Genomic DNA, 26,598 nt, shown 5'->3' with positions numbered 1-26,598 from the left:
AAGCCCCGAGGTTGTAGCCCGACTGTTGTAGCGGCTGGAGCATCACGCACGCTGCAGGAGCCGTTGCGTCGCCCTGCCGTTGTAGAAGCTGCTGCTCCTCAGCTGAAGCAGCCGTAGCCCATCTGTTGTAGAGGCTGCTAACCCGCTTTTGTGAGGGGTCGCACCCCCGTGCCCTGCTGAACGGCCCCTCACAGTCTGATGTCGGTGAGGTGTTCCTCTCTTCCCGCCGTGCCGCAGCAGGACGCCGATGAGGGAAGGGACGCTGCCGAGGAATGCGGCGCGTGGGAGACGGACCAACTCCTCTGGCAACAACAGCAGGAGGAGGAGGAGGAGGAGGAGGAGGAGGGGGAGGAGGGTGAGGTGCTATGGGAGCAGGTTGTGGAGGAGGAGGAGGACGAAAGGGAAGATGATCGGGGACAGGAGAAGGAGGAGGAAAAGGAAGGAGAAGGAGGAGGAGGAGGAAGAGGAGTGAATGTGGCAAGGGCGGAGGACGTGGAGGAACGTGTGGAGAGGCGGTGACGACGACGTTGGTCTTCCGACGCAACAGATGCCGTGGGTGAGAACGACGAGGAGGACGACGATGACCTCGGCCGCCATCTGAGGAGGAGAGATGAGACAGTTCAGGAGGGAGGGCTGCAGGTGGGTTGGACTAATGTAAGGGTTATAGGACAAGACCCCTCTCAACTGAAGGGTCCAAACGCATGCTTCCAAAAAGGAAATGTTCTGATTTTTAAACAGAAACGGAACAGACGAGCAAGTACCGGAACCGTTCCGTTGGCACGCTATTCTTCAGTACTCGGAATGGATGTCATCACGACCATAAGCCTTAATTGCGTCCAGAGAAAAGCGGTTCTCGGACAGTTTGAAAAGAGATTACAGGAAGGGGCATAGGATGAGTAAGAGGAGCATCAGGGGGTGAAGGAGTTATGGAACCATCTACGGAAAAGTTAGAGAAGAAACTGGAGCCAAAGAGAGTTGCTTTGTATACAGGAGCGACAGCTATAGTATCGTCAGAACGGAAAAGTGATGGAAAGTTTGAGCGACAGAAGTTGTTAGCAATGCCCTTAGCTAAGGACCAGCAAGACCTGTCAATGGATGACGAGGAGAGGTAATCGCACTTCTTTTGATGAAAGGAAAGCTTTGCCTTACGGATAACGTACTTTCAACGATTTTAGGCAATGATAAATGCTGTATAGGAGTCAGAAGAAGGAGAATTTTTTCACGCCCGATATGCCTGATCCCTTGCCTGAATGGCCTCAGAACAGGAAAGGATGAACCAAGGACTATAAGAAGTCGTCTTGGAGGGAGAGGAGATAAATGCTTTCATTCCTCTAAGAATAGCCTCTATTGTGTGTTTGGCAGAGACAGAAGCATCACCACATAAAAGACAGTAATTTACCCAAGAAAAGTCGGAGAAGAGTTTTCGGAAGCGATTCCAGTCAGCTTTGCTGAGGTGCCAATATTTACGTTTAGAAGGAGGCGACTGAAGGGGAAGGTATCATTGAAATAGATACATATATGAGAGCGTGGCCAGATTGTGTAGTTACAGCGCGAAAGATTAGAGTTGAAGAACAGATCCAGAATATTAGAAGAGTGGTCATAGAGGTCAGGTGATATGGGTGGGGTGGGAGATTATTTCCTCTATATCATTGATGATAGAGAAAGTGAGGGTTTCAATTCCCCAAACATCCGTAAGGGAGGAATTCAACCATTCCCTATGGTGAACGTTGAATTCCCCTAAGTAGATGATCTCCGCTTGCGGGTGAGAGGATACCACAGTCTCATGCCAGGAGTGTCGATAGTCGAAGAGAGATATCAAAATGTGTTGTAGAAGAGCATTAGGAGACATAGAGGAAAAGTGTGATAGTTGGAAGACCGACCTTGAGCCAGATAACATCAAAGTATGGGGACTCAAGGTCTTCGAGGTGTGCAACAGGTTGCGTTGATGATGGAATAGGCACAAACACCACCTGTGTACTGGAATCATGAGTGGGGATTAAAGTCTGATATGAAAAATGGGCTAATAAGAATATCAAGAGACAATTGTGTCTCAGAGAGAAATAAGATATCAGGAGTGGCAATGAAAAGGCACAGGCATGTTTACTGAATATCATAAGTACACATAGGGCTGAGATAGTTACACTGGCTCTTTCTTATAACCGTAGGAACTGAATACAAGGGTACAAAATCAGGATACAGGTTTTGTAGTTCAGAGGCGGACGCAGAGAGAAAGGATGAAAACAGGATAATTATATAACAGTTTTATTACGGCTTGAAAAATAGGAATTAGATAGAAATTTCTTATTTCACTGTAGCTCAAGTCTCACAATTCTGGTGCCATCTTTGTTGTCTTCCACTAGACCGGCTCCATTAGTTCTTAGTGCTTCATACACGACGTGAACAGCTTGCTGAAAACTCCCTCGTCCATGTACTGGAAAGCAGTTCTAATATTTGTCAGCTGACGCTTTATCTCCTTTACTGATCTCCTAAGGTAGGCCACTGGCGACAGCTTCAGACCATTGTCTACTTCTCACGCCTCTCTCGCACCCAGATTCCATGCGACTTATTTCCTCTATGCTGTTACGACGATCGAACCCAGTATCGAACCCTCTTTCACCGTGTCCCTAATCTCATCTCGTTACACATAACTCGGGGTTGGATTTCATCAAACCAAGTGTCAGATCATCTTTTTTCTTATGAGTTTGTCTAGGTCCCCTTGCAAGTTGATGCAGTCCTCCACTTCACAACCGCGGCATCATCCACGAACATATTCAGACAAGAGTATAGTCCTCTTAGCCAAGTCATTTACATAAATCAGGATGATCAATAGTGTGTGTGTGTGTGTGTGTGTGTGTGTGTGTGTGTGTGTGTGTGTGTGTGTGTTCGTTTCGAAAGGAAACCAGATAATCTTTGGAAAAAATAACTCACCCTGACGTTCCCGGCTCAGAGGAGGGTGAGGAGCCGGTGGAAGTGGAGGCGGTGCGCGTCGGATGCTCCGGCGGGAGGCCGCCTCCCCTGGTGGAAATGCGACGGAGGTCTTCAGGCAAGGCCGAGGAGGCGCGGGAGGACCAGGTGGACTCCGCCATAGGGAGCCACACCTCCCCGCGCCCCCACGTCTCTCGGGATAACTCCAACGCCCACTCCAGATCCGGGTCCTGGGTATTGGAAGAATAAACGATCTCTCATAGAACACTTAGTTTGCTACTACTACTACTACTACTACTACTACTACTACTACTGCAACTTCTACTACTACTACAACTACTAATTCCACCACTTCTCCTACTATTTCTATTTCTACTACTGTTACTACTACTACTATTATTACCACTAGTACGGTTTTGTTAAGAATCGTAGTAGTAGCTATGGTATCATTGCAAGTATTATTATCACTGATATTATCAATCATTAATCAATACGATACTCATTATAATCATTGAAGTCTTACAAGATTAAAAGGAAATATATCTGAAGAAGTTAGCCTGAGAAGATGAACGACAACTCGTTAGTAACATGAAGAGTAAAATAGATAGACAGACAGATGATAGATATTGATACGTAGAGAGAGAGAGAGAGAGAGAGAGAGAGAGAGAGAGAGAGAGAGAGAGAGAGAGAGAGAGAGACTTATCTACTGACATCAGAGGTGACCATGAACTCGGAGTGGGTGATGGTGTACGCTGCCGTCTTCTCGCCGCTGCTTGGGTTGTAAGCGACCACTCTCTACGGGCGGGGCGGGGAGACATGGAAGGGTACGTTTTGTTAACTTGCCGTCAAGGCTCCAGCGATCAATATCGCTAGCGAATGACAATGTGATAATTGCAGTTACCTTTCTCTCCTTGCCTTTATTTCCTTTACTGCTAACTGTATATTACATGTCTCTTTTGTAATACATGAATGATCATCATCATCATGATAATAACAATAGGGATGAGGACTGAATGATAGTATAATGCTAGGGGTTAACGGAGACCGAATGTGAAGGAACAAAAGGAGAATGATGGAGGCGGTGTTGTTTGCCTTATATTGACACGGAACCTTGAGACTGGCTAGCTGGCCAGGGCTACTCACCGTACCCTCGTCCTCGGTGTCGTCGTCCGACTTCTTGCAACAGCACTTGCACAGAGTCCTCTTCCTGCAGTAGGTAGGGAAGAGGTGAGTCATTAGTGCTCTTTACTGAAGACGTCAGCGTCAGTAACTCCTATGCGTTTCATGAAATAGGCGGCCCTACCCTGCCTCAGGATATATACTGTAAATCTGGTTGGTGGATAGGCGTTTCTCATAATATATCACCTGATGATGAAATTTCTCTTAATGAAGCATGTTCTCCACCATGATATCAAATATAACGTAAGAGATAATATAGACTGAATCCTATTGTAGACTGAGTCCTAGTATAACGTCAGAGATAATGTAGATCGAATCCTAACACCAGAAGTGATATAGACTGAATCCTAGTCTAACGCCAGAGATAATATAGACTGAATCCTTGTGTAATATAGACTCAATCCTATTATAACGCCAGAGAATATAATATAGACTGAATCCACTAGTAGTATGAATTCGGTGCTTAAGGACTTAGATTTCATTTTTCTTGGCAATCTGATCCTTGACGACAGAGCCTTGTATCAGTGTATACTTGTGAGCGATCATTGACAATGGCGACGCACGCAAAGGCTATATCGAATGTTTATTGTGTTGATAGTCTCTTGTCTTCAAGTTTGTGGAGGTTCTCAGGGTGTTTAACAGAGTTGGCAGAGTCTTCTACTTATTGTCAAGCAAACGCTACTTGTCTGATAGTGTAATGAGATAATTCTTTAAGTAAACCTCTTCACAGGTGTCTGTCAGAGGGTTTTGAAATTACGATATCGGTCTAATACCTGACATCTAACATCTGTTGGTTTTGCCTCTCACCGCGGCTATTTTGATTTTGCACCGAAGGCACTTCTGTGGGCAATATCACAAGAGGACTGCAAAGGTCACGAAGAATCATTGTCAAACGCCATCGATCAGATAATTATAACATCGAATACTACAGCATTGATTTTTATTTTCTACATTAACTGTAGCATTAAATTCTGACTAATTTAGGTCAGTCAAAAGGAATTCGCCTTATTACCCTACTCTGTTTTTTCTCAGATTGAATTGCTTTCTTCTCTCTATTTTACAGGTATTGCTTCGGGTTGTTTCTCCTAAGAATTGGTTGCTTGTCTCCTCTTGTTTTAGCTAGGGTCTCATAGCAGACGATAGGCATCACATCCTACAGACACTTTGGAAGCATTAGGAACTCAAGGGTTGACCGATACTTTTTCTTCTTTCCTTCCTCAGCTAAACTATGGAACTCTGAATTTTTTTTTTTTTCTTCACATTTCTCTCCCAAACTCATAAAATCTGCGGTCCTCTAAGAGGCAAGTCTATCGTCATTTGAGGAAGATGCGACACTTTATTTATTTTCCCATAAGGCTAGGTCTTGTCTATAATCTCTCCCTTATCTTTAAGGGAGATAAAAGAAAAATTGATATGATTTTTTTTGAAGTACAATTGATATGATTTTTTCCAAGTTTCTCAAAAAAAAAAAAACATTTTTTTCCTTAAAGTCACCTACCCCACCTGGGGAGGTTTCGCATTTTGGATATAACCCCCCCCCCAAAAAAAAAAAAAAAAATTGGCTCTGCCATTCTTTCATTCCAAGTGGGGTTTTTTTTGTTGTTGTTGTTGTTGTTGGTTTTTAAGTTCCAGTATCGTCTTCAGGGGAGATACCTGGGTTTATACCCCCACTGACGAATACGTCGTCCCAAGCATGCCGAAGACGTCTGTCTATAACTGTTTCATCTCTTGGTATGGCAGTACCGACAGGGCTCCGCCTTTGCTTGTAGTTACGAAGCGAGTGAAGAGTCCAACCTTTCCCTGCTGCTGATTATAGCGTAGCCTTGAAGTTGCAGGAACCTCTGGGGAAAGGGTCCTGGGGGGGTGTTGTTTATATGATGTTACAGGATAATAATATTCTGTTTATATTACGGTAAGGAGACTCAGAAGCTGCAGGAGCCTCAGGTGGACGGTCCTGAGGGGGATTTATATGATATTAAAGGATAAATATAATCAATTCATAGTAGTTTTAAGGAGACTCTGAGGTAATTGAATTAATCCGGATCTGTGCGAAATATTCTAGTCATCTTCCGAATTGATTGTGAACCGGGGTTCCGGACCACGACACGACACAAGATCCTTTAAGATACTTTTGTAAGTTACGATCAGCGATTAACACATCTTCAGGGTGATTCTGGTGCGGTAGAGATGTGTTAAGATAATGCGTGGCTAACGGACTGATGGGTGCACGTTTGTGTTTTAGTCCACCCAATTGATTTTTGTAAGGGTCTTCCTATTCATGATCTTCGTGATCAAGGTGACGAAGGTACATTCTTTTGTGTCTGCACTGTCTGTCTCTCTCTGTCTGTCTGTCTATTTGGTTATCTCTGTTCTCTTAGTTTGCCTCTCTCTCTCTCTCTCTCTCTCTCTCTCTCTCTCTCTCTCTCTCTCTATTTGGTTATCTCTGTTCTCTTAGTTTACCTCTCTCTCTCTCTCTCTCTCTCTCTCTCTCTCTCTCTCTCTCTCTCTCTCTCTCTCTCTCTCTCTCTCTCTCTCTCTCTCTCTTATCTTTATCCGTCTATCTATCTATCTTTCTATCTCTTTCGTTGGAATGCTGGTCCTTCCTTTCTTCCCAAGTAACCCCTTCCTCCCCCTATTTAACCCCCCCCCTCCGCTGTGGTTGGACTGCAGCTCGTGGTACGTGCGCCCAGAGACAAGGATCAGGTGTGGTCTTTGTCCTGTGATGGAGGTTGTTGTGTGGTCTCTGCCCCGTGGTAAAGTGCCGTGGGGCAGATCTTATGGTAGGGTGTCATATGGTGGGGTTTGACTTGTGGCAAGTCCCATGGTAGGGTGTTATGTGGAAAGTCCTGTGATAGAGTGTCATGTGGCAGGTGTCATGTGGAAGGTCCTGTGATAGTGTGTCATGTGGAAGGTCCTGTGGTAGAATGTCATGTGGCAGGTGTCATGTGGAAGGTCCTGTGGTAGAGTGTCATGTGGTAGGAGGCATGTGGAAGGTTCTGTGGTAGTGTTATGTGGCAGGTGTCATGTGGAATGTCCTGTCGTAGAGTGTCATGTGGAAGGCCCTGTGGTAGTGTCATGTGGCAGGTGTCATGTGGAAGGTCCTGTGGTAGAATGTCATGTGGTAGGTGTCATGTGGCAGGTCCTGTGGTAGTGTAATGTGGCAGGTGTCATGTGGAATGTCCTGTGGTAGTGTCATGTGGAAGGCCCTGTGGTAGAGTGTCATGTGGCAGGTGTCATGTGGAAGGTCCTGTGGTAGTGTCATATGGAAGGCCCTGTGGTAGAGTGTCATGTGGCAGGTGTCATGTGGAAGGTCCTGTGGTAGAGTGTCATGTGGAAGGCCCTGTGGTAGTGTCATGTGGCAGGTGTCATGTGGAAGGCCCTGTGGTAGAGTGTCATGTGGAAGGCCCTGTGGTAGAGTATCATGTGGCAGGTGTCATGTGGATGGTCCTGTGATAGCGCGTCATGTGGCAGGTGTCATTTTGTAGGGCGTAATATGGGGGGGATGTCATGTGACAGGTCCTATGGTAAGGGTGTCACGTGGTGTCCTGTGAATCATGAGGTATACTCTTGTAGTCTACACTTTCCTCCACTAGTACACTAGTAGTTTACATTCACCACGAGCACTGCTGTACACCTGCAGTGTACACTTTGTATGTAGCTGTCGTAAGGAGGAATTAAATCATAATTCTCCCATATATAAATTCAGTGAGACAGAAGGAAGAAGAGCAGTTGGACAGAAGGAAGAGGGACACTAAGACAGGAGGAGGAGGAGGGACAGAAACAGGGAGGAGGGGCAGAAAAATAGGAGGAGGAGGGCAGTAAGACAGGACGAGGAGGAGGGGCAGTAAGACAGAAGGAGGAGGAGGAGCAGTAAGACTGGAGGAGGAGGGGCAATAAGACAGGAGGAGGAGGAACAGTGAGACAGAAGGAGGAGGGGCAGTAAGACAAGAGAAGGAGGGGCATTAAGACTGGAGGAGAAGGGGCAATAAGACAGGAGGAGGAGGAGGAACAGTGAGACAGAAGGAGGAGGGGCACTAAAACAGGAGAAGGAGGTGCAGGAAGAGGAAGGACAGTAAGACAGATGGAAGAGGAAGCAGGAAGACAAAGGACTAGGTGTAAGACGAGAGGAGGAGGAGGAGGAGGCTGGTGGTGCACTGCGACGGGAGGGGACCGTATTGGAACACTCACGAGCTGATGAGTTTGTGCAGGATGAGAAGGACGGCCAGGATCAGGATGAGGACCAGGTTGCTCACGGACGTCGGCACCGGGCTGAAGAAGACGCTGCCGAAGGAAACCACAGCATCAGCTCCAACTCTTAATTAAATAAGTGAAGATTAAGCTTTTGTTCATAAGGGAGAATTGGGGTACCACTGAGTTTCCATCTGTTTTCAGTAACCGCAAAAGTGTATTACATCGTTCACTAAGATGAAGATTATAGGAATTGTTTCACTGGAAAACATGTTTACTTTACACTAAGGAATTGGTAGCACTGATCTATTCTCTGTAGAGGGGGAAGTGGTATACAGTTCTACTCAGTGTGTATATACGAGCATGTGTTATTCATTATGTGAGGGGAAAAGGAAGGTAATTGACACAGTAAGATAGGAGAGCGAAAGTTGCTTGCTTAAGTTAGGAAGGAGGGGATATATCTGTGTTACGTTGCTTAAGTAAATGAAAAAGATATTATGTCGACTTTATGAGTGATAAGGATGCAAGGTATTGTTAGTGGGTTGAATTTATTTGTTATTGAGAGAGGAAGAATGTTATTTCTTAAATTCTAAAGATTTTATTACCTTTTCTTCGTTATAGCTGATATGGCAGGGACAGTAGTATGCCCCTGATGAAAGATAAGAAAACGAGTATGAGAAGCGGGGCTTACTTTGAGCTCCTTCAGGTTTAAACCGCGCTCTTTTAAAGGTGGGGAGGTTAGTTGAAGGGATGCTAAATAATGGAAGAAAAATCCCACTCCTTCATTGTATAAGGAGAGATGTTTAAAAAACGGTCAATTCTCGTGAGGTTGGTTTCCATAAAGAAACTGTGGGAAGCGACTGCTCGATGCATGCCACGAGCGTAGAGGGTCTTAGGGGGCCGCGAAACGCACAGCGATCACACCCCGCTATGTCACAGGCACACATCATAATTCAGTGTGCCACAGATACGAAATACAGTTGTCTGTCACAGGCACAACCCACTCTTCTCTGTCACACATCAGACAGTACAGTAACACAGGTACACCACTCTCTGCTATGGTATAAACATTCATTAGGGGAATAAATGGGTTTATCTACCACACCACAAAGTAATATTGCAAAGGTCTGTTCATGATCACGTTCACAGCATAGATATAATACGAGGGTTGGGTCTCACAGAATTAGCCACCTGTGGACAATAGATCTCGCTATATGTTATCACAGAGACCGCACTGTGTGGTACTTAACCACAACCTAGAACAACTGACTTTCGACATCAGCAACCTCTAAGAGAGTGGACACCTCACCATCGAACTCAGTAAGCCTGTTATAAGACTTGCCATTTCCCGCGTTTGCGAGGTAGCGTTAAGAACAGAGGACCGAGCCTTAGATAGAATATCCTCACTTGGCCCCCCTCCATTTTTTGGAAAAGTGAATATCGGGTGGGGAGGATTTCCAGCCAGAGAGCCAGAGAGAGAGAGAGAGAGAGAGAGAGAGAGAGAGAGAGAGAGAGAGAGAGAGAGAGAGAGAGAGAGAGAGAGAGAGTTTTACTCACCACATTTCCCTGATGACTTCACCCCTGTCGCAGACGCAGAAGTTGGACTCGCACTCCCACCGGCCGTCACATTCCATGCTGTTGTTGCACTCTGATCCTAAGGTGCCTGGGATGGGGGGATGAGAGGAGATCGAGGTCAAAGGCAGGTCCCCCTGAGTGACACCTTTCTCGTACGAGGTCGCACTGTCATGGGACGTAGCAGGGCCGTGTGTATTGGCTGGATGTAGCTACACTCCCAAGAACCACATATAGGAAGAAGTTCGTAGCGAAAGTTGATATTGTTTTACGATTCATTGACGTCATATTCTCTCTCTCTCTCTCTCTCTCTCTCTCTCTCTCTCTCTCTCTCTCTCTCTCTCTCTCTCTTGCACTGAAGTACAAGCATGTTGGGAACTCCAGGACTCAAGTGAGAAGGTCCCTGGATGCTTGTCGACACCTGGTGGAAGAGCTCTTCGATCTCGAGTGATTGGTTGATGAAGGCCGGAGCTTGTTTACTCCGAGGTTGGTTGGTGTCCCGTAACCCATAGAGAGAGAGAGAGAGAGAGAGAGAGAGAGAGAGAGAGAGAGAGAGAGAGAGAGAGAGAGAGAGAGAGGCAGATCAACACGGGACGTACCGCAGGAGCCGCAGAAGAAGAGGTAGTTCCTGCTGCCGGTGGTGTAGACTGTGCAGGTGTTGGCTGGACAGCGACACCGACCGTCCACACAGTCCGGCAGGGGCGACGTCCATCCTCCAAACCTGCAGTCGTCTTCCGTCACACACAACACATCCGGAACGCTCAGAGCTGCCGAGGAATATAGAGGCGTAGGTCCTGTATATTTATCTAATTTTGTCGTCCTTCATTGCCGTTTCCACCGTTAGCGAGATATCGCCAGGAGCAGGCGGAGAAAGGCCGCATTCACTCACATTCATTATCTACCTGTCATGTGTAATGCCTCGAAACCAGAGCTCACTATCCACAACCAGGCCTTACAGACCTTTCCGTGCTTTACCCAGGACGCTTCACATGCCTCGACTCAGACCTTTGACTCGCCCGTCGACCCCTGCATCCCACATCGTTCCAGTTCATTCCATCCCATGCACTCCTTTTACCCTCCCGCATGCTCGGACCCCGATCACTCAAAATCTTATTCACTCTGTCCTTCCATCTCCAATTTGGTCTTCCCGTTCTCTTTGTTCCCTCCATTTCTGACACATTTACCCTCTGTGTCAACCATTCCTCACTCATGATCACCACACCCTCTTCAGCTCTCTCAACCGCGCTCTTTTATTACCACACTTCACTCATAACCTCTCATTACTTATTTGATCAAACCTTCTTATACCAGTGTCAAACATTTCGTTTCCAACACTTCCACCCTCCTCCGCATAGCTATATTTATACCCCCATGTCTCGCATCCATATGATATTGTTGGGACTGCTATACCTTAAAAAAAAAAAACTTTATCCACCCAGATAACATTCTCTCTGCCCACACATTCTCCAGCGCTCCCAGAACCTTTGCCCCCTAAACCACCCTGTGACTCACTTCCGCTTCCATGGTTCGATTCGCTCTCATGTCCACTCGCAGGTATCTAAAACACTTTATTTCCTCCATTTTTTCTACATTCAATGTCTCACCTCAATTAACCAGTCCCTCAACCATGCTAAACCTAAACACTTGCTTTTATTTACATTTACTCTCAACATCCTCCTTTCACACACTATTCCGATCTCAGTCACCAACTTCTTGAATTTTCTTACTCGAATCTGCCACTAGTGCTGTATGATGAGCAAACGACAAGTGACACTTTCCATGTTCTCCCATCCCTTACAAACTGCATACGCACTCCTCTCTCCAAGAATCGCATTCACCTTCCTCACCATCCCATCCATAAACAAAATTAAACAACCATGGTGACATAACACTCCCCTGCTGCAGACACCCACCCTTTACTCTCATCTCTTCTTACTCGCACACACGCCATACATCCTTGGTAAAACTTAACACTGCTTGTAACAGCTTTCCTTCCACACTTTATATTCTTAAGTTCTTAAGGCCTTCCACAAGGTATCCCCACAAGGCCACATACAAATCCATCAGTTTCTCTAAGTATTTCTCCCACATTCTTCAAAGCAAACACCTGATCCACACTTCCTGTGCCACTTCTGAAACCATACTGCTCCTTCCCATTCTGATGGTCAGTACATGCCTTTACCCTCTCATTGTATGTCCACCCATACAACTAACCCGGTACACTTAACAAACTTATACCTCTGTAATTTGAATACTCACCTCTATCCCACTTGCCTTTGTACAATGGCGCTATGCGTGAATTCTGCCAATCCTCAGGCACCTCATCATGATCCATATTTACACTGCAAATCTTACCTGAGCAATCAACAGCATAGTCACCCCCGTTCGTAATAGATTCACCTACAATAGCATCCACTCCATTCACCTTGCTACATTACTATAAGGCTTTCAACACTTTTTCTCTCTTCACCAAACCACTCTCCATGACTGACTTCGCATACCCACCCGACCCAAACATCTGCCACGCTATCATCAAACACATTCAACAATACATCAAAATACTCGCTCATATATATATATATATATATATATATATATATATATATATATATATATATATATATATATATATATATATTTATTTATATTTATTATACTTTGTCGCTGTCTCCCGCGTTTGCGAGGTAGCGCAAGGAAACAGACGAAAGAAATGGCCCAAACCCCCCCCCCCCCCCCCATACACATGTATATACATACGTCCACACACGCAAATATACATACCTACACAGCTTTCCATGGTTTACCCCAGACGCTTCACATGCCCTGCTTCAATCCACTGACAGCACGTCAACCCCGGTATACCACATCGCTCCAATTCACTCTATTCCTTGCCCTCCTTTCACCCTCCTGCATGTTCAGGCCCCGATCACACAAAATCTCTTCACTCCATCTTTCCACCTCCAATTTGGTCTCCCTCTTCTCCTCGTTCCCTCCACCTCCGACACATATGTCCTCTTGGTCAATCTTTCCTTACTCATCCTCTCCATGTGCCCAAACCACTTCAAAACACCCTCTTCTGCTCTCTCAACCACGCTCTTTTTATTTCCACACATCTCTCTTACCCTTACGTTACTCACTCGATCAAACCACCTCACACCACACACTGTCCTCAAACATCTCATTTCCAGCACATCCATCCTCCTGCGCACAACTCTATCCATAGCCCACGCCTCGCAACCATACAACATTGTTGGAACCACCATTCCTTCAAACATACCCATTTTTGCTTTCCGAGATAATGTTCTCGACTTCCACACATTCTTCAAGGCTCCCAGGATTTTCGCCCCCTCCCCCACCCTATGATCCACTTCCGCTTCCATGGTTCCATCCGCTGCCAGATCCACTCCCAGATATCTAAAACACTTCACTTCCTCCAGTTTTTCTCCATTCAAACTCACCTCCCAATTGACTTGACCCTCAACCCTACTGTACCTAATAACCTTGCTCTTATTCACATTTACTCTTAACTTTCTTCTTCCACACACTTTTCCAAACTCAGTCACCAGCTTCTGCAGTTTCTCACATGAATCAGCCACCAGCGCTGTATCATCAGCGAACAACAACTGACTCACTTCCCAAGCTCTCTCATCCCCAACAGACTTCATACTTGCCCCTCTTTCCAAGACTCTTGCATTTTCCTCCCTAACAACCCCATCCATAAACAAATTAAACAACCATGGAGACATCACACACCCCTGCCGCAAACCTACATTCACTGAGAACCAATCACTTTCCTCTCTTCCTACACGTACACATGCCTTACATCCTCGATAAAAACTTTTCACTGCTTCTAACAACTTTCCTCCCACACCATATATTCTTAATACCTTCCACAGAGCATCTCTATCAACTCTATCATATGCCTTCTCCAGATCCATAAATGCTACATACAAATCCATTTGCTTTTCTAAGTATTTCTCACATACATTCTTCAAAGCAAACACCTGATCCACACATCCTCTACCACTTCTGAAACCACACTGCTCTTCCCCAATCTGATGCTCTGTACATGCCTTCACCCTCTCAATCAATACCCTCCCATATAATTTACCAGGAATACTCAACAAACTTATACCTCTGTAATTTGAGCACTCACTCTTATCCCCTTTGCCTTTGTACAATGGCACTATGCACGCATTCCGCCAATCCTCAGGCACCTCACCATGAGTCATACATATATATATATATATATATATATATATATATATATATAGTAAATCGTTCCATATGATGATAATCGGGTTGAAGAGAAGGTGCTTCGCCTCATTCGATGTAAAACGTTTGCCCACGAATTTCTACCCATTGGTTATCTGCGAATACTAGATCACGCGCACCACTGTGACCTACTGCATCCACCACCACGAGTGAAAACAGACGAGCCTATCTTCAAGTAGCTCGTTAGATCGAGATTACTGAAGCCTTCAATTATTTTGGACACTTGTACCACTGGATTGTCTCAACCTTCTCTTTTCGAAGCTAAATAGGTTTGATTCGTGTCGTCGATTCTCATAGGATTTGTTTCTCACGATGAGAATCATCTTAGCTGCTCGTAGCTGTCCTCTATCCATTTTGTCTATGCCTTTCCTCAAGTAGGATGACCAAAACTCAACGCCGTAATCAAGATGGGGACGCACCAGTGAGTTGTAAAGAGTGGATAATATCCTGAGACTTAGATTCGAAAGTCCTTCTTACGAATCCTTGAATTTTGTTCGCCTCTTTTTACTGCTTCTGTACACTGCTCATTTGGCTTTAGGTCACCATAGATTACTACCCAAGTCCTTTTATTCACTGATCTTTTGTAGCTCAACTGAATTCATATTGTACCTTGCCCTTTTCATTTTCAACGACCGATATGTAAAACTTTTGCACTTATCAATATGGAAAATTATTTGCCACTCATTAGTCCAGTCCATTAGTTTGCGTGTGTCGGTCTGAAGCTGCAGATGTTCAGTTTCTGTTGTAGAGAACTTTCTCACTGGAGTGTATCTGCCTCGAATTTAGAGATTTGATAGTTGAGCCCGTAATCAATATCGTTGATATAAATGAGAAAGAGAACCGGTCCCAAGATTGATCCCTGTGGCACATCATTTGTTACGACTGACCATTCAGAGGCCTGACATTAATCACTACTCTTTGTTTACGGGCCGTCAGCCAATATCCTGGGGTTGAGGGAGAAAGATTATTTCCCGCGCATTCCCTGCATGTCGTAGAAAGTGACTAAAAGGAATGGGAGCTGGGAGCTGGAAATCCTCTTCTCCAGTTATAACTTTTCCAAAAGAAGGAACAGAGAAGGGGGCCAAGAGAGGATTTGCCCTCAAAAACTCGGTTTTCTGTTCCTGATGCTACCTCGCCAACGAGAGAAATGTCAAATATGTTCGAGCCTGGCTGTTGGAGGTTTGTGTATCATATGGAAGTGCGCGTTCATATGCACTATAATCGTGTATATATATATATATATATATATATATATATATATATATATATATATATATATATATATATATGTGTGTGTGTGTGTGTGTGTGTGTGTGTGTGTGTGTGTCTGTGTGTTGTAGTAAAGTTCTGTAAAATGCAATCTGCTGGTTGTGTGAGCCTGATGGAATTTGACCAGTGTAGACCCCGTTGCTCACCAACGCGAAACGAAGGGTATTCGATTACATAGTATTCATATAGTCATTACTCTATTAGGGTCGATCATAGCCTAGCATCAGCACTCCAGCCTGCCACGCGGGGGTCCTGGGTTCGTGCCTAGCTGTTGGAGGTTTGTATGTTATATGGAAGGGGCGTGTTCATATGCACTGTATTCGTGTATATATATATATATATATATATATATATATATATATATATATATATATATATATATATATATATATATATTATGTGTGCGTTTTGTTATGATGATCACATTAGTGTTTGATGATAGTTATGAAGGTGAAATGGCAGTTCAGTAGTTCAGATACCTTTGTAAACAGTTCATAAAGTTTTTAAATCCCAACACCAGCACACAGACTCCGTCCTGTCACCGCCATGCTGAGGTATACTACACTGGCCTGACCGTAAAAAGGGAAAGTGGGGTGAGGGGGAGTCAAGGGGAACAGTGCGCGGGGGGGAGATGGGCATGGACGACGAGATGTGATATCGTTTCTTGATCATTCTTTCATATATATTTATTTGATTGATAATAGGTTGTGCTTTAAAAGTTACTTAAGGACAAATTAAAAAGTTCTCAGCATTAGCAATGAAGACAGATTCAATAACTTGACGGGTTAGCATAATCAGCTGAGGGGTATAATGTGATCGTTTTCCTTGTCATTGCTTTGCGATCGCATTACTGTGGTAACACATGTAACACAAAATCATTTGGACTCCAACCGAATTGCGCGATTTCATATATATATGAACATCCTCGTCCCCAGACACGTAAAGCCTACCACAACATTTCGTTCTCCACTCACATGATACAGTCCATTGGTTACGCTCCTCCGTTCTTACCTCCGACGCTGCTGACCACTCAGCAGCACCACCAGCAGGAGGGGGACTCCCCCATGGAACATATCTGAAGGTGTCTTGGTCGAGGTTCCTGTCCGTCTCAGAAACCACGTTCTTCGAGTTACTGCTCGAGGTGGGTCCCTGGCGTGGGTTCAGTCACTGGTGATGGGTCAAGTAGACAGACGACCTTGGGAGATTCATCGAGACTTTACTAAGAGTCTCAAAAGGTCAGCCTCGTCGGTGTCACTGGCGATAGGCCAAGGTTATGAAGTAAGTTGAAATGGTCATTGACAATGATGGTCAGGGCTGGAACGATGTCAAAAGGAACTAGAAGGTCAAATCGGGGCCAAATGTGATAGGTGTAAAGTTACATAAAGTCGATTTCACTAGTCACAGCGAAGGGGAGTGACTGAAGACTCAGGAGATGGATGTGATCTAACATAACACACTACATCAGCTGGTCACGGATCTTTCTAAGCGCCATCTTTCTTCCGTAAATCCTCTTCTTTGTTCTCTTACGATGGAAATCACATTAGTCGGCAGGAAGCCATCATCTGCGTGAAGCGGAATGTTCCCATCGATGTAGGCTTGTTCCCAACCACGGCCGCATATGCCAGTAATGTTATCTGTCGATTCACACAATCACGAGACACTCAACAACTACTGGACGTAGCAGTTGTACATGGCACAAACTCTAACCGACTTAAGCGGGTAAACTGGGCCATCCACCTTATCCTTTTTGGCATTACTACAGCGAAGGCCCTTGGTCATCTACAGTGCTGCCAGACGTGCGACGGTAGCCGCCCACTGAGACAGAGTGTTGCCAGACGTATTTACAGTCCTCTGTTCTTTACTTCACGTGTCCATCATTGAATTAAGAGGGAATTGGATATTCACAGAGCCTTCGACTTCGGTTAATTGAGCGAGGTTATCTACCATTTCCTGAGCAGAGACCGAGCGGGTAAGCGCTACAAACAGGTAGCTCTAAAGCCAGACAGGATATACCATATTGTAACTAGTCACTTTGAACTAGTCAGCCTTCAGCAGGCCAGGAGATAAGATAGTGATCGCTCTTTATCGTAGTATTATCAGATAACGTGGCAGAGTTGGGGGGATTATGTATCTTGTCCTCGCTCCTGATAAAATAGCAGAAAAACCAAGATAAAACAAACATATCCTCCATTTTCTCTCCTATTTCTCCAGGGGTCACGTATATATATATTTTTTTTTCATTATGTGCTCGCATTTCCCGCCTTCAGAGGGTAGTGGACGAACTGAGTCCTTTGGAGAAGGAGCTTTTGCCATGTTCTTTCTTCTTTGGTCTGCTTTATAGCAGACCAAGGCGGTTATTTAGAAAATGACTGGAACAATATATAATTTTGTAGAGGATGAATTATCTGTCTTTTTATATTTTTTCAATCGTTATCATCATGAGTTTCGTTGTTCGGTGTTCATCTCCATTCTTATATCTAGAAATAATTGTAACATCCTCTCTTAGAGAACGGTCGGGGGTAAGGGGAATAGATGGAAATCTTCCCTTCCTGAATAAATTTCCAGAAGGAAAAGAGGAAAGCATCAAATGAGGATTTTTTTTTTTTCCAAGACTGTCATCTGTTTTAGACGCAACCTCGTGCACGCGAGAGGTAGCGAATAAGTATAAAGGATATATATATGTATATATATATATATATATATATATATATATATATATATATATATATATATATATATGTTTGAATGGAGAAAAACTGGAGGAAGTAAAGTGTTTTAGATATCTTGGAGTGGATCTGGCAGCGGATGGAACCATGAAAGCGGAAGTGGATCATAGGGTGGGGGAGGGGGCGAAAATCCTGGGAGCCTTGAAGAATGTGTGGAAGTCGAGAACATTATCTCGGAAAGCAAAAATGGGTATGTTTGAAGGAATAGTAGTTCCAACAATTTTGTATGGTTGCGAGGCGTGGGCTATGGATAGAGTTGTGCGCAGGAGGGTGGATGTGCTGGAAATGAGATGTTTGAGGACAATGTGTGGTGTGAGGTGGTTTGATCGAGTGAGTAACGTAAGGGTAAGAGAGATGTGTGGAAATAAAAAGAGCGTGGTTGAGAGAGGAGAAGAGGGTGTTTTGAAATGGTTTGGTCACATGGAGAGAATGAGTGAGGAAAGATTGACCAAGAGGATATATGTGTCGGAGGTGGAGGGAACGAGGAGAAGTGGGAGACCAAATTGGAGGTGGAAAGATGGAGTCAAAAAGATTTTGTGTGATCGGGGCCTGAACATAGAGGAGAGTGAAAGGAGGGCAAGGAATACAGTGAATTGGATCGATGTGGTATACCGGGGTTGACGTGCTGTCAGTGAATTGAATCAAGGCATGTGAAGCGTCTGGGGTAAACCATGGAAAGCTGTGTAGGTATGTATATTTGCGTGTGTGGATGTGTATGTATATACATGTGTATGGAGGTGGGTTGGGCCATTTCTTTCGTCTGTTTCCTTGCGCTACCTCGCAAACGCGGGAGACAGCGGCAAAAAAAAAAAAAAAAAAAAAAATATATATATATATATATATATATATATATATATATATATATATATATATATATATATATATATATATATATATATATACAGACATACACACATACACATATATACACATGTACATATTCATACTTGCTGCTTTCATCCATCCCATCGCCACCACTCCACACATGAAATAGCATTCCTCCTCCCCCCTTCCTGTGAAGTAGCACCAGGAAAAGACAAAAAGGCCACATTCGTCGCTCACACTGTCTCTAGCTGTCAAGTGTAATGCACATAAACCACAGCTCCTTTTCCACATCCAGGCCCCACAGACCTTTCCATGGTTTACCCCAGACGCTTCACATGCCCTGGTTCAATCCACTGATAGCACGTCGATCCCGGTACACCACATTATTCCAATTCACTCTATTCCTTGCACGCCTTTCACCCTCCTGTATGTTCAGGCCCTGATCGCTCAGAATCTTTTTCACTCCATCCTTTCGCCTCCAATTTGGTCTCCCGCTTCTCCTTGGTCCCTCCACCTCTGACACATATATCCTCTTTGTCAATCTTTCCTCACTCATTCTCTCCATATGTTCAAGCCATTTCAAAACACCCTCTTTTGCTCTGTCAACCACACTCTTTCAATTACCACACATCTATCTTTCCCTTTCATTACTTACTCGATCAAACTACCTCACATCACATGTTGTCCTCAAACATTTCTTTTCCAACACATCCACTTTCCTCCGCACAACCCTATCTATAACCCATGCCTCGCAACCATATAACATTGTTAGAATCACTATTCCTTCAGACACCCATTTTCGCTCTCCGAGATAACGTTCTCGCCTTCCACATATTCTTCAACGCTCCCAAAACCTTCGCCCCCTCCCCCACCCTGTGACTTCACTTCCGCTTCCATGGTTCCATCCGCTGCCAAATCCACTCCCAGATATCTAAAACATTTCACTTCCTCCAGTTTTTCTCCATTCAAACTTACGTTTTAATTAACTTGTCCCTCAACCCTACTGAACCTAATAACCTTGCTTTTTATTCCCATTTACTCTCAAATTTCTTCTTGCACACACTTTACCAAACTCAGTCACCAACCTCTGCAGTTTCTCACCCGAATCCGCCACCAGCGCTGTATTATCAGCGAACAACAACTGACTCACTCCCAAGCCCTCTCATCCACAACAGACTGCATACTTCCTTTCCTTGTTTAGGCTAGGGTATATGTATATATATTGCATAAATCAGATGGCCTTGATTAGGGCATGATGTTACCCGCGTCGTCCCAGCTGCTGTTGAAAACAAACCTAGCACACATGCAATCAAGCCTAGTTCCACACTCCACGCAGCTCTTACAGACGCTTCAGCCTTTGTTCTTGCAGCTCCTACAACACTGGATAAGCAAGCTGTCAACGTCCAATAATCATTTTGTCTTTTATCTGTTTCCGTTTTAAACGTTCGGATTTTTTTTTTTTTGTTCAATGTTTAAGAAGTACGCGAGTCCCTTTAAGCAGTTTACGTGCACTTCCTCCACACGAAGCTGCCTCTCATGCACTAGTGTTATTTGGTTAACCTCTGCTGTTCCAAATGCAGACCTTACTCACATTTCTCAGTTCTTCGCCATCCATACTAAGAGAACAATTGAACTTTCTCTGTCCTTCGAAGAACTAGTGTTACGTCTGAATATGCTTCCCCTAATCGCTTCGGTTCACTATCTATATCACTCAGCTGATCCAGAAATTCCCACAATGTCTCACCCTCTCTGTATCCTACCCATCATTCTATCTTCCCACCGTTGAAATGTGAGTTTGGGAGCGTAAACCTTCTCCAGTGTTCGCTTTAACTCAACCACATTATCCCATTCACTTCTCTCGTATAACACTCTGTCTTGCCGCCGCCGGATGGCACAAAAGTAGAAAAAAAAGAGTTTGATTTACATAGACTTTCTCCACTTCAGCAATACCTGAATCCTTGCCTCCTGAAGCCTATTATTATAATGCTTTCACACTACCACGGTCCTACTATACAGCTTGATATCTTTCGTCCGGCAATATATATGTAATCTCTATATGCACTGGGCTGCTCTTCCCCAAGTCACTGTTTATCATCTCGTCTTCTACTTCGTACTTAATTTGGTTTTAGATTGAGATTCCATACGCATCACTGCTCTCCTTACTTCGTCTGACTCATTTTTCTACTTTCCTATAACCATTCCAACATCTTCCACAGCCTACTTCCATGATATGAATATCTCTACTTCTCCATAACACCGCCATTGAGTATTTCCACGATAAAGATTCTCTTCGTTCTCCTTGAGCGTTTTCTTTCTTTTTTTCCCCACCACCAGCAACCTAACAAGCGTGCATCCCAATCTGCTTCACGTCACGATTCTACAACTATAGTTCTTCCATGCATCTGGTTATTTCTGTCGGGCATATCTCTCCCTTCTTTTCGAAGATCTCATTCGTATTTCCTCCACTATGTGCATTCATCTTCATCGTTTTCATATGTATCATATCATCCTACTCTTTCGTCGCTGGTAATTGACTCGTTGACCAAAAATGTTTTGTTTACACATCGCTACGTCTTCGTTCCACCATCCTCTACCCTTCTTTCCAAACCTCATATGTGTAAATCGCCGTGGTTTTAAGAGCCTGTTGATAAGACTTCGGGGGGGGGGGGAGACACCCCAATATCTTTCTACACCCATATTCTGCTGCTTTGTTTGAACTCTTATTTTGTCATCTTATTTTTCGTTAAATATTCTTTCAATTCCTCGACTTTTATCAATGTTTTTATTTTCCTATCTGCTTTTTTTTTTCGGTATTAAAACCAAGCTATACCGTAACGCTAACCACAGTTCTGACCTACATGATATCTGTAACGATACACATGATAGCCAGCCAGTCTCCCCTGAATGTCCTTGCATCATGCTCAACCCAAGTCGTGCCCTACATCACGAGACATGTCATATTGCAAGTCTGATCTGTCTCTTCAGTATCCATCCCATGTATGACTTATAGACTGTATTTTCGGATATTTTTTTTTCCTAGGAAAATTCAAAATCGTTTGATGCATACTGTTCATCTACTCTTTCACCATTTTCTATTTTCTTCTGGGACTTCTCAACTTCTCTCTCATGCCATCAACCAATTTGACGTCAAGTTACCCTCATACATCATATTCAGGAGTGAGTTTTTGCCTTACGCTAAGCCACCTTAATTACCCATTAGGAAATATCCCAAGACAGAATCTTTAACCTTCATATCCTCCCTCTTCTTTTGTTTCTCCCCTTATTTATCATCATATGGTGAATTACCAGCAGCAGAACTCATTCTCGAATCTTTCCAAATGAAATTCTGATTCACTGTACACCTCAGTTCGCGCGCAGTCCGGGGGTGTTGGCACACTGCTCATCCTTCAGGAGGGAGTCTGACACCCTATTCTGGCTTATCCAATCCTTTTACTCCACTTAACTGTTTAGTGGTATGGATAAAGACAATACTACAGAAATACATATGGTTGTCTCAGTTCCCCGCGATGCTTTGATGTACTTTCACTCTCGTTGAGTATTTAAAGGAACATGAAACGCCTGAGGGAGAATAGAGAGACGTGACACTAAACCTCCAAGGATGAGACTGGGATGTGTCCCGTGAACACCTCCCTACTCACACCACTTGACTCGACCCCTTAAGTTCAACGGTACGATCCCTAATAAGCTCAAGGTTCACACCGTCGTCCTGAGGGGGTCACACCGTGGTCCTCAAGGGTTGTAAGGTCGTCCTCAAAGGTATCATAGTCGTCCTCAAGGGTCCCACCCTCGTCCTTATAGGTCGTACCGTCGTCCTCAAGGGTCGCACCGTCGTTTTCAAAGGTCACAGTCAACAAAACACAAACCCTATCTGTTCGTACACTCGCTTACGCCAGATGGCACAGGCAAATCTGCATCCAGATTTAATCTTCAGTGGTGACTCTTCACCATTCTTCTAGCTTACGTTGTCACCTGCATGTATACAAGAAGGTTTTGGGAATTAGATGCATGTATCTGAAGTCAACATAGGGACAAAAAAAAACAAAAAAAACAGAGCACTTGTGTATAATTGGAAGTGCGAGAGTATACATAGAAATTCTTTTAACCACCATACAATTGTCTCCTTGAAGAACATACAGTTGTTATATGAATTCTCATAATGTTCATGTTACAGTCTTTGTATCTACCGTCAAAAACTCTTGTTCCCATCCCCCTGAAGTGGATCAGATTCATACAGAGCCTTAAACAACTTTTGTAGGAATTGATCTGGCAAAGCCAGGCACCCCAACGCCAACAGGCTGGTAAGGAGCAGAGACCTTTAGCGTCCTTGGGTTGGCCTGTTAACCTGGCAGTGTGTTATCATGGCAACAGTGTGCCAACTGCAGGGACAATGCTATTTTAAGCTACAGGGGGACCCTGAATATGTATATACTTTTTTTTTTTTTTTTTTTTGCTTTGTCGCTGTCTCCCGCGTTTGCGAAGGTAGCGCAAGGAAACAGACGAAAGAAATGGCCCAACTCACCCCCATACACATGTATATACATACACGTCCACACACGCAAATATACACACCTACACAGCTTTCCATGGTTTACCCCAGACGCTTCACATGCCCTGATTCAATCCACTGACAGCACGTCAACCCCGGTATACCACATCGATCCAATTCACTCTATTCCTTGCCCTCCTTTCACCCTCCTGCATGTTCAGGCCCCGATCACATATATATATATTATATATATATATATATATATATATATATATATATATATATATATATATATATATATATATATATATATATAGAGTCCTGGAAAGAGGGGCAAGTATGAAGTCTGTTGGGGATGAGAGAGCTTGGGAAGTGAGTCAATTGTTGTTCGCTGATGATACAGCGCTGGTGGCTGATTCATGTGAGAAACTGCAGAAGCTGGTGACTGAGTTTGGTAAAGTGTGTGGAAGAAGAAAGTTGAGAGTAAATGTGAATAAGAGCAAGGTTATTAGGTACAGTAGGGGTGAGGGTCAAGTCAATTGGGAGGTGAGTTTGAATGGAGAAAAACTGGAGGAAGTGAAGTGTTTTAGCTATCTGGGAGTGGATCTGTCAGCGGATGGAACCATGGAAGCGGAAGTGGATCATAGGGTGGGGGAGGGGGCGAAAATTTTGGGAGCCTTGAAAAATGTGTGGAAGTCGAGAACATTATCTCGGAAAGCAAAAATGGGTATGTTTGAGGGAATAGTGGTTCCAACAATGCTGTATGGTTGCGAGGCGTGGGCTATGGATAGAGATGTGCGCAGGAGGATGGATGTGCTGGAAATGAGATGTTTGAGGACAATGTGTGGTGTGAGGTGGTTTGATCGAGTAAGTAACGTAAGGGTAAGAGAGATGTGTGGAAATAAAAAGAGCGTGGTCGAGAGAGCAGAAGAGGGTGTTTTGAAATGGTTTGGGCACATGGAGAGAATGAGTGAGGAGAGATTGACCAAGAGGATATATGTGTCGGAGGTGGAGGGAACGAGGAGAAGAGGGAGACCAAATTGGAGGTGGAAAGATGGAGTGAAAAAGATTTTGTGTGATCGGGGCCTGAACATGCAGGAGGGTGAAAGGAGGGCAAGAAATAGAGTGAATTGGAGTCATGTGGTATACAGGGGTTGACGTGCTGTCAGTGGATTGAAGCAAGGCATGTGAAGCGTCTGGGGTAAACCATGGAAAGCTGTGTAGGTATGTATATTTGCGTGTGTGGACGTGTGTATGTACATGTGTATGGGGGGGGGGGGTTGGGCCATTTCTTTCGTCTGTTTCCTTGCGCTACCTCGCAAACGCGGGAGACAGCGACAAAGTATAAAAAAAAAAAAAAAAAAAAAAATATATATATATATATATATATATATATATATATATATATATATATATATATATATATATATATATATATATATATATATGGATACAAAACTGTACACTGTTGTCAAACACTAATGAAATTCGTATATTAATTTTCTCACTTGTACACAGACAGAGCATCTCAGTGACAGGATGGGTGAAGGGCACATATCTAGGGGTAGGTAGAGGCAAAGTATAGAGCCAACAGTGGGCTCAACACATCGACAAATTAGGGTGACTGGTAGCCCTTAAAAGGCCCTTCTCTCGACAAAATAAGGAAGGCATGGTATCATTGGCATTTGTGTAACACACAGCAAGTTACATAAAGACGTAGTGCATCCAACAGAGCAAAACATTAAATATACTATTTACAGTATACGACTTTCGTCTGGTTGTTACATATCCACACTAAATCACATATTCACGAACTCTCACTATGTATTTGGAACAGGACGCAAATTACAGATAATTTATTGTGGAGCTGGTGACAGTGGAAGTAATACAAGAGGCTGAAACCAAGAAGTTTCATGCACCTCGACGCCCTTAGCCAGTCGAATATGTTCCTTGAAGGACAATTGGCAGGAGGCGAAACTGGCAATAGAAATAAGAAAACACGACCTTGCTTTACACAAGAAGGCGTCAGAGGACTGTCTGTGGCATCAGTTAGCGGAATTTGGACCAGCAAAAGGTATATATATGATAACATCTCTCATTCTCTCTAGCATACCTTAGAATCAGATCCTACAACTTTACAGTATAGCATCTCAAATGTAGGTGTCGATGAACTAAAAGGATTTATGTATATAAATCAGATGAAATGTGGCATCTATGCTTTCCCATTTTCCCCAGGTGATAAGTACATACGTGTATTTTCGACTGCGTGTCGTGTTGACTGATAAGAAGACGGGAATAGAGTGCTGGTACATTATTCCCAGACGATGAATCCTGTGTTATGGTATAGGAGGGCAAAGGCAGGCATCTCCTCATCTCCGTGCTGGGGAAGGCGTCCGCACCAGGTGACGATGGATGTCGACATCAGCCACAAATTGTGTTGGATTATCTTATCATCAGGATTCCTCTTAATATGTCATGCCTCCCCTCCCCTCCCCCACCTCCTCCCTCCCTCCCTCCCTCCCCTTCCCCTAGCTTTATCACCCCCCCTCCCTCCCTCCCTCCGTCGAACCCTCTGTTCAGTAACGCACTCCCGTCAGGTTCTGTCAGACTTGTACATAAAACCGAACCCCTTGCGTTGTTAATTTCAAACTGTGAGAAAGTCGAAGCGTCCAGAAAGGTGACTACAAGATGTGATCTGAAAGCAAGTGGGTATGGGCTTGTGAGACACGCGTGTAAATCGAGCTGAGGAAGGGAAAAAAAAACTGTTTGTGTGTGAAATGTGAGGTGGCTGGGTTATGCGTCATCACAACCCCTTGCAATGTTGTCGACGCCATTAAAGTGAGTGACGGAGAAAGCGTCGTGGTTCTGGTTTATTCTGTGAAGTGTTGTTGTTAGTTGTGTTTTGGGAGGGGCCACTGCTGTCCTTTGCTTTGGTAGACTAGCAGACGAGAACGCTGTCCTCCACTGCCTTCACTTCCTCTGGTAGATCACCATACGAGAACACTGTCCTCGCTGCCTCTGGTAGATCACCATACGAGAACGCTGTCCTCGCTACTACCTCTGGTAGATCACCAATCAAGAACACTGTCCTCGCTGCCTCAGGTAGATTACCATACAAGAACGCTGTCCTCG

The 26,598-nt window shown here is 44.2% G+C and overlaps 1 protein-coding gene across 1 annotated transcript; it reads right to left on the bottom strand.

Annotated features, from left to right (window-relative positions):
* Nucleotides 1–41: 41 nt before the first annotated feature.
* Nucleotides 42–10,949, bottom strand: LOC139764879 (uncharacterized). The gene is made up of 8 exons (XM_071691928.1): nucleotides 10,870–10,949; nucleotides 10,464–10,684; nucleotides 9,850–9,955; nucleotides 8,293–8,385; nucleotides 4,069–4,132; nucleotides 3,637–3,720; nucleotides 2,929–3,155; nucleotides 42–597 (listed from the first exon to the last, which is right to left on the bottom strand). Exons 1-8 carry the CDS (start codon nucleotides 10,947–10,949, stop codon nucleotides 189–191), a joined length of 1,284 nt encoding a protein of 427 aa, XP_071548029.1. The 3' UTR covers nucleotides 42–188.
* Nucleotides 10,950–26,598: the final 15,649 nt, after the last annotated feature.

The sequence above is a fragment of the Panulirus ornatus genome, chromosome 4 (assembly GCF_036320965.1).
Source record: "Panulirus ornatus isolate Po-2019 chromosome 4, ASM3632096v1, whole genome shotgun sequence".
Taxonomy (NCBI): Eukaryota; Metazoa; Arthropoda; class Malacostraca; order Decapoda; family Palinuridae; genus Panulirus; species Panulirus ornatus.
This window is presented reverse-complemented; position numbering and strand designations above follow the sequence as displayed.

Bases quoted from the DNA above. Each gene is read 5' to 3' on its own strand.
- LOC139764879 (XM_071691928.1), bottom strand. From the start codon at position 10,949: ATGCGGGAGGGTAAAAGGAGTGCATGGGATGGAATGAACTGGAACGAT. The intron at 3,721-4,068 runs GTGAGTAGCCCT...CCCCGCCCGTAG, and splicing joins ACACCGAGGACGAGGGTACG to AGAGTGGTCGCTTACAACCC. The intron at 598-2,928 runs GTGAGTTATTTT...TCTCCTCCTCAG, and splicing joins TCTGAGCCGGGAACGTCAGG to ATGGCGGCCGAGGTCATCGT.